Below are 8,447 nucleotides of genomic sequence, written 5' to 3' on the forward strand. Positions count from 1 at the left end.
AGAAAACCAATGAACATAAAATGTACACAACTCAAAGCTAAAACAAATCCAATCAAGAAATAGATTTGGCAAAACCTAACAATCCTCCAATTTAAATAAATTATTTCCCAAGAGAAAATAACTCCACCATCATGGCAATTTCAGCAAGCCAGAACCACTCTCCTAAAGGGAAACAATATCAAATGTAAAAAAAAAAGTAACAATATTTTTAGAGAAGAGGAAAAGTAATTTCCTCATTGGAAAGCAAGCATATGAAATACTTCATATTCACCTGGCCTTTGTTAGTAGTAAATTATCTGTTCACATAAGTGATATGAACCTGAATATCATAAAACCAAGCTCTTCCACTATTTTTTCAATTTTAACCTCAGGAGAACTAAAGAGCTTCAAAATCCAAGGATAGACTGGTCCCAAAGCATTTCTTCCTCTGTTCTTTCTTCACCTTGTTCCTTTTTCTCTTTTCTATGCTTAGAGTCCTCCTTCTTAGAGGCTACATCTCAGCTGTTTTTCTCCTTATGATGCTTGGGCTTTTCTGTACCATCCTCTACTTGTTCTGTTTCCACATCTGTTTTCTTTCTTTGGATGCTCACATGTTCTTCTAAATCCGCCTCCTCAAGACTTCTTTTCCTCTTATGCTTGGGCTGCCTCTCCTTTGGTTTTTCTTTGCCTTTCCCTGGGTGCCTTCTTCTTTTCTGATGACTGGCTTGATGGGCACCAGTCCTGGTTCCTGAGGAGAGGTGTTCAGGGCCTCCAGAGTCTACACTGGCTGAAACATAATTATGTGCTTGCTGGCTGAGGTTCAAGGGCACTGTTTTTTCTGAGAAATTGGAGAACTGACAGTAGCTCAGAGACTCTAGTCTCAGCCTGTTTTCAGGAACTGGGAACCACTGAGGTAACCAGTTTTCTGTCTGTGAAGTATTGTGTGAGCTTGGGTGAGTCTGGACTGTTCCAGATGGGAGGCTTTGATTGAATATTCTGTGACTGGGTCTGGAACCAACTTCTTCCCTGTTCCCACAGCTTTCCAAAGAGTCCTCCCACATCTTTCTGAAACAAGCCTTTGGCTCTAAGCCTCTGGCCTTCTGCACTTTAATATAATCTTCAAGTTCATCTTGAAAGGAGTCATATGACTTTGAATGTTTCTTTAGGTTGACAAAAATGGATCCTTTTTGTTAGGCTGAGAACTGGCTGGAGAAATCTGGTCATATTTATCTAGTACTTGCTTAAGTTTTTCAGCATGAACTACCCCCAAATAGTGAGGCTACACAACAATCAGGTAGCTAAAAATCATGATGCAGAGATTATAAAATTTATTTTTGTCCAATAGTTTACTCCCATTCACCTCATAATGCAAAATCTTCTATTGTTCAAACTGAAGCACTACTCCACAGATGCCTTTTATAAGAAGCACCTGTAAGTTCAGTCTTTCTTCACTCAATATGGTATCTTCACTGAGGCAGGGGTGGGATTTACAGCAACTGTCCTCCTCCTCACCAACACCACCAGCTGAAGGACAGGCAGTGGTAGAGGTGGCAGAGAGGCAGGAACAACCACTGCCACCACTGCTGCCTCTTGCTGTTTTTAAGGTATGCTTCTTTTCAGGATTACTAGCCAGAACTCCGTCTCCAGGATCTGAAATTCTATCCTGTCCCTCACTCAACGTATTGCACATACATATTGCATATACCTTCAATGGATATTTTAACCTCTTGGATTATATTTAGATCTGTTTCATGGATTCCATTCTTTCCCACGTTGGGCATATTTTGTTCCCATTATATTTCTAAGCTAATCTCTTCTTTTATCTGTATCCTCTCTAATATCTTTGATTTTAAGCATCATTTCTTTTTGTCATAAAAAACAGGAAAGGGATAGCCAGTCAGACAAACAAGGGGGAATAAAAGTAAAATACCTCTGGAGAGATTATTTTCTCCATAGCCTTTTGCACTTTTTTTTCACTTGTTGTGCTATCATTGTTTGACTTCCAATTTCATCTGCTTCATTGTGTTCTGAGCTTATCCTCAGTGAGTTGGGAGTCTGGGGTTGCATTTTCCTTGTCATTTTCTATTTTCTCTTTTTTATTTTATTTTGTTTTCTATGTTGACGCTTGCCAATTTATTATGATAGATAGCTTTATCACTAGTATTGAGGCTTCACTAGGAAATATCTGTTCCTCAGGGTTGTCCTCTATATGTTGGTGGTTCTTTATAGCTACACCAAGAACATACCTTCCCAATTTTAAAGGATGCAAAGTTACTACTTTGCTCAGCACCCAGTCCTTTGATACTGGGTTGTGGTGGTGATTATGACCCTATGCAATCACACTGTCATCATACAGGGGAGAAAAACTGATTACAACATGTATGATATCTTGGCTAAAGTAGTACAGTTAGTAATAACAATAGTTTCAAGTACTGTTTAAGTACTGACAAACTATGATAACCATTACCCTACTACCTCCAATCACAGGAGCAAATTCTAAAGTTATATAACAAAAACCAAATATATACCATGTACTTGTGTGCAGTATTTTTCCCCTTAGTGGAGTGATTTTACACTTTTGTGGGGGTGTGGGAGTTAAGATGGGTAGGGGACAGGATAAAGTGATGAATGAGCTGGAGGTCAAGGCTGGAGGTCAAAGGATGATCACCCAAGTTTTGGGAAAGTGGAAAACAAAGGAGGGAAAGAATGAAATAGAACAAGAAGGAGTAATCAGAAAGCGAAGAGACAATGTTTACTCACTTGAAAGTTCAAATTCAAGTAGCTGAAGAAAAAAAGCCTCAATAGAAGAAAATGAAAAATATAGATAAGAAATCTAAACAGTGAAAAAAGAAGGAAGAAAAGTAAAGAAAATGGAAAAGAAAGGAAGAAAAGTAGAAAAGAAAGAAAAAAGTAGACTCAAGAAAGAGGAGAGAAAAGAAAAAAACCCAAAAGCAAATCCACAAAATATAAGACAAAACAAGATGACTTCCAACCAGACAGGAAAGGGATAGCCAATCCGACAAACAAGGGGGAATAAAAGTAAAATACCTCTGGTGTTTACAGTTCTGTGGAAGTGTGCACATCAGGTCTCAAAAATGTGCTGTGTACTCCAGCCTAGTTGCCATGGAAATTGTGCTGGGTATAGAGCTGATTCAGGCCTCTGGATGTGGAGGCTGGGGCTGGTCTTCTGTTGGAGAGCCCAACTGCTGGCTCATTCATCATGCTTCAGACACTTCATGCTCCTGGCCCTGCTGATTACTCCGTGCTCCCAGACTGATTGTCCTAGGTGTCCTGGGTTTCAGTGAGTCCGCCCATCAAAGGTGTATGTGTGCCTGCATGCCTGGGGTGTCCTTGGTATAGAGTCTTAATCTAGTGATAGCAATCTAGTGATAGATCCAAGCTTGCCTGGAGAGGTACAGACCAGCTCTAAGTGAGCAGGAGAAAACTTCCTGGGGTTATAAAACACGATCCATATCCTGACTATTGTGATTACAGTGTATTACATTTTAAAAATACATTCAACTGTGCACTTAAAATCTATACAAGTTACTATGTTAAATTATAACAAACTTTGTTAAAATGTTTTACTCCATTTCATATTAAAATATTTTGTCACCTTTTTGCTTTGTTAGAGAACTCTCATATATATCACAGTCACACAGTTTTTTCTGAGGTTTGAGAATGAATATCCATAGCTTCACATTTCAAAGATGATGAAAAGATGGCAAATCAATGGTTGATTTTCTTAGTGGTAACTCTGGGGTTAGAACTATTTCTCTGTGGTTCTCATGTAGTTTTTTTTTTTTTTTTTTTTTTTCACTAAAGCTAACTGTGACCCAAAAAGTCGATCATATTGCTTAATACATTATTTTTACCTTTCAGTAGGAAAATTTTGTCTTTCTAAGAAGCTTCTGTTACTCAGAAAGCCAGAAAATAAGTATAACTTTATTTTGCTAGTAATTTCTGTGTAGCTTTCATAATGTTCTCATGTATTTTAGATGATAATGAGGCTAGTGATGTTGATCTTCCTTCCCAGAAGAATGTGAAAAATCACTAATTATTGTTGGCAAGGTGTCCCAGGATAGCAGACTGCTCTATAAATGCAAAAGAATAGCAGTTAGTAATACTACCATTTTACAGTTGGTAGAACATGTCTTCAGAAGCCATGAAGCCCAGTACAACATGTGTCCCCTCTCAAAAGAGTAGCTGACAAAGATTTTGTTCCGTTCTGTAGACTTTGGTTGTTTCTCTTGCTGAGCAGAAACTTTTTAATTTGACATAGTCCTATTTATTAATTCTTGGTATTATTTCCTGAGCAATTGCAGTCTTAGTCAGGAAGTCTTTGCCTGTGCCTAAGACTTCAAGTGATTCCCCTGTGCTTTCTTCTACCAGTTCCCAAGTTTCAGGTTTTATAGATCTTTTATGCAGTTTTATGGCAGGAGAGATAGGCATCCAGTTTTGGTCTTCTACACGCAGATGTCCAGTTTTTACAGCACCATTTGTGGAAGAGGGTGTCTTTTCTCCAGTGTGTGCTTTTAGTTTCTTAGATTCAGATAGGTTGGGCTGTTTCTGTGTCTTCTGTTTCTGTCCTCTGTTCTGTTCTATTGGTCTGGGTCTAATTTTTATTAGTTCCCTGTTTTTTGTTATTGTTGCTTTGTAGTATTATTTGAAATCTTGCATTGTGATGCCTCCAGCCTTCCTCTTTTTGTTTAGGATTGCTTTGGCTTTTCTGGGACTTTCTTGTTTCCATATGAAGTTTAGGAAGATTGTTTTCTAGCTCTGTGAAGAATATCATTGGAGCCTTTGTGTGGATTGCTCTGAATCTGTAGATACTTCTGATAATATAGCCATTTAAATAACATTAACTCTGCCAGTCCTCAAGCATAGGAAATCTTTCCAACTTCTGATGCCTTCTTCAATTTCTTTCTTCATTATTCTGTAATTTTCATTGCAGGGGTCTTTTACTTCCTTGGTTAGGTTTATTCCTAGATTTGGGGGGTAAGCTATCATGAATGGATTGGTGTTCCTGATTTCTTTCTCAGCTAGTGATGTATAGAAAAGCTATTGATTTTCAAATATTGATCTTGCATTCTGTTGACTTTTACTTTTGATTTTAAATTTTCTGTACTTTTTCTTTCTTAGACTAGCTAACAGTTTGTTGATTTTGTTTACTTTGAGCAAACCAATCCAGTTTTATCAATTCTTTCTATAGGTTTTCTGTTTTCATCATTTTCTTGGTGCATATTTTGGAATGCTGGGTTTTTGTTTTGATTTGTTTCAAAATATTTTGAAGTTTGCCTTTTGATGTCTTCTTTAAACTATTAGGTTTTGAAGGGAATGCTTAATTTCTGTATCTTACTTTGAAATTTGCATATCATTTATTTTTTCCAACTTCAACTATTGTTATTTGAATAATACTAGATATGAAATAATTTTTCTTAAAATTTATTTTATGGCTTAATATATAATCATAAATAGTCCTAGGGCTATTTATGAGGGAAGAAAAATGTATAGTCTGTTGTTGAATAGAAATTTCCATATGTCTGTTTCGGTCCACTTGTTAAAAAATGCGGTTGAGGTGCAGTATTTCCTTATTAATTTACCTTCAGGGTACTCTGTCCATTTTGGAAGTGGGATATTGAAGCCCTCTACTATTACTGTACTGTTATCTATTTCTCCCTTAATGTCCATTATTATTTGCTTTAGTCTTTAGATGCTTCAATTTGGGTGAAGATATATTTACAATTTTTATGTACTCTTGATGAATTGTTCCCTTTACCATTAAATAATGCTCTTTTTTGTTTCCTGTGAGAGTTTTTGATCTGAAGGCTATTTTGTCAGATATAAGTGTAGCCACCAGTGTTCTCTTTTGGTTACCATTGACATGGGACTTCTTCCATTCCTTCACTTCCAGCCTATGTGCATCTTGATGCTTAGCAGGATCTCTTGTTCACAGCATATTGCTGGATCTTATTTTTTAAACCATTCACTTATTTCACATCTTTTGATGGGAAACCTTAACTTGCTTATATTAAAGGTTATTTTTGATAAGTCAAAAACTTACCACTGCCAATTTGCTATATGTCTTCTGGTTGTTCTGCAGTTCCTTTGTTCTTTTCTTCCTGTCTTGTTTACCTTTGTAATTTAATAATTTTCTATAGTGCCAAGCCTTGTTTCCTTTGTCTTCATTATTTGTGTGTCTGGTTGGTCAAACATCTTATGGTTATAATACACCATTTTAAATTGATAAAAACTTCATTTGCATATGCAACTCCAGACTTTTACCCTCTCTCATGCATTTTTTTGATGTTATCCTTTACATCTTTTCATATTGTACATTTTTTTATATTGTACATTTCTTAACTTATTATAGCTTAGTTATTTTTGACCATGTTGACCTTAATCTTTGTATCAGAGATATCTACTTAAAGTAATACATGTGTGGACTCTGGGAAGCTCCCTCAACTAGAGTCAGAGCCTTTAAAAACCTGTAAGAGCTTCTGGTGGCAGAGACTATATATGTTCGCTATGGTAAAGGGGCTGTTGGGGATGTTGTTGTTCATCTCGCTCCAGCAGAGAGGAAGCAGCAGTGGGAGGGGACGGTAGGAGAGACAAGATATTCCCTTCCCTGCCATATCCTGATTTCCTGGGCACTTCAGGATTTCTGCTGCAGTTTTGCTCCTCTCTCAGGCTCTCCTAAACTTCTTTTGGTCTAAAAGCAGTTGTTTGCAGTTTTGGAGGGTTTTGTGGTGGGGAAGGGCAGGGAGTGCTAAGAGCTTTTAGTTGGTCATCTTGGTGCTGTCAATCCTGAAGGGATTCTTGAAATATATTAAAATACTGTCCACAAATTTATATTCTCACTAGCATATCTCTTTCATGCTGTTTGTGGTAGTGTTGAACATTATAATTTTAAAGTACTTACTTTGTATATCATTGATTTTATTTGAATTCATATTATCATTAGTAAGAGCAAATCTTTAAATGTATATCTTGGCAATTTGTATGTCTTCTTATAAAAACAATCACTGATCTTTTTGCTGGTTTTTGGATGAAGCCAACATTCTTGTGGAATAAGTATTAGGGAAATAAATAATCTGAGATTGAAAGGAGAGAGGTTTCTCTATCTGCTCTAGTTTCCTAAGGTTTGGGTATCTGTACACAATTTTCTCCAATTTGAGTATCTGTATATAATTTTCAACTTTAGGCTCTGACACAAGTAGCTGACAAGGCTGTTTGGATAGTTTCCTAAAGCCTGAGATGGATCAATAACCATTAGTGAATGAAGGGCTGCTCAGGAAAGAGTTGGGAAAGTCACACAGCCAAAGTCTACTGTCTATGACGGGCAATATTTACTGACTACTCACTGTGCATGAATTCTTACATAAATTGTCTCATTTAATTTTCTCCAAGTTCAAAGAGGTAAGTGTATTACTTTCCTCAAGATGGAGACAAGGAACTGAGACTAAGAAGGTGAATAACTTGCCTATGGTCTTGGAGGTAGACAGCGAGGGAGCCAGTTCCTCTGCCTTCCACCCAAACTCTTAATTACATCCGGGACAGAAGTGGGCTAGGTCAGAAGTGACACTTGCTGCTGCCTGTGCGCAGGGGGCACTGTACCCTCCTGTCTCCTTGGTTGGATGACTGGGGCTCCAGGTAGAAGGGCAGAGGATGTTCAGAGTCTGCAGGACAGAGGTTGTCAGCTTTTGGGAGGGTCCTTCGCAGGGACATGGGATAACGCAGCCCACGGAGGGAAATGCTCTCCTCGGTTAGAGATTCTGCCCGGATAATAAATGGCTCAGGGCTTTAGAGCATTTTTCCTTGTCCCTCAGAAACACTTGGGCCTCTTCCAATCTCGCCAACTGTGGCGCTCTCAGAATTGTACATTTGGGGTTTAGTGCAGCCAGGTTGGGACAACCTCATAAAGCATGTTGGAATGAGGGAAAGGATAAATCCCCCGGAGTCATGTACAAGGCTTCCACAGAAGCAATAGTCTCTTTGATTATTTTTTTCCATAGCTGGTGAAAGGAATTCTGTGTTAGAGTTAAGCATGTGGTTGAACTGCTATTGAAAATATGTTAAGCCACAGAAAATAACTTGGGTTAGATATGTAGGAACACTGTCTGGTTTCTAAGCTCTCTGTAACAGCTAGTTTATCATTATACGGCATTGGGAGTATCTGTGTTTATGGCAGATCTGAAGTATTTCTGTGAGGCTGGTGAAGGGCAGCGTGTTAAAAAGGAAAAGCAGTGTGGACTAGGGATGTAGTGAAGAGATTATTCTTGCTCCAAGCAACATACTCAAAGCAGCAAAGAATAAATCTTTCTTTGAGAATATACTCCCCAATCCTTTAGGCACGTGAGTTGTGTCTGTTGAATTCTCTTACAGAATCTGCTTTTTCCCCATCTCAAATGAGTCAGCTCTGCTTGAGGTCTGGACACGGCACAGATTTACTGCTCGTGTTTTGAGTC

General features: G+C 38.0%; 1 protein-coding gene across 1 annotated transcript; it reads right to left on the reverse strand.

Moving 5' to 3' along the window:
- Nucleotides 1–497: 497 nt before the first annotated feature.
- On the reverse strand, nucleotides 498–1,040 carry LOC102022800 (lysine-rich coiled-coil protein 1-like). Its single transcript, XM_013521888.1, has one exon. It carries the CDS (start codon nucleotides 1,038–1,040, stop codon nucleotides 498–500), a length of 543 nt encoding a protein of 180 aa, XP_013377342.1.
- Between the last annotated feature and the right edge of the window lie 7,407 nt (nucleotides 1,041–8,447).

The sequence above is a fragment of the Chinchilla lanigera genome, unplaced genomic scaffold, assembly GCF_000276665.1.
Source record: "Chinchilla lanigera isolate Chin_1 unplaced genomic scaffold, ChiLan1.0 scaffold00065, whole genome shotgun sequence".
NCBI lineage: Eukaryota > Metazoa > Chordata > Mammalia > Rodentia > Chinchillidae > Chinchilla > Chinchilla lanigera.

Bases quoted from the DNA above. Each gene is read 5' to 3' on its own strand.
- LOC102022800 (XM_013521888.1), bottom strand. From the start codon at position 1,040: ATGTGGGAGGACTCTTTGGAAAGCTGTGGGAACAGGGAAGAAGTTGGT.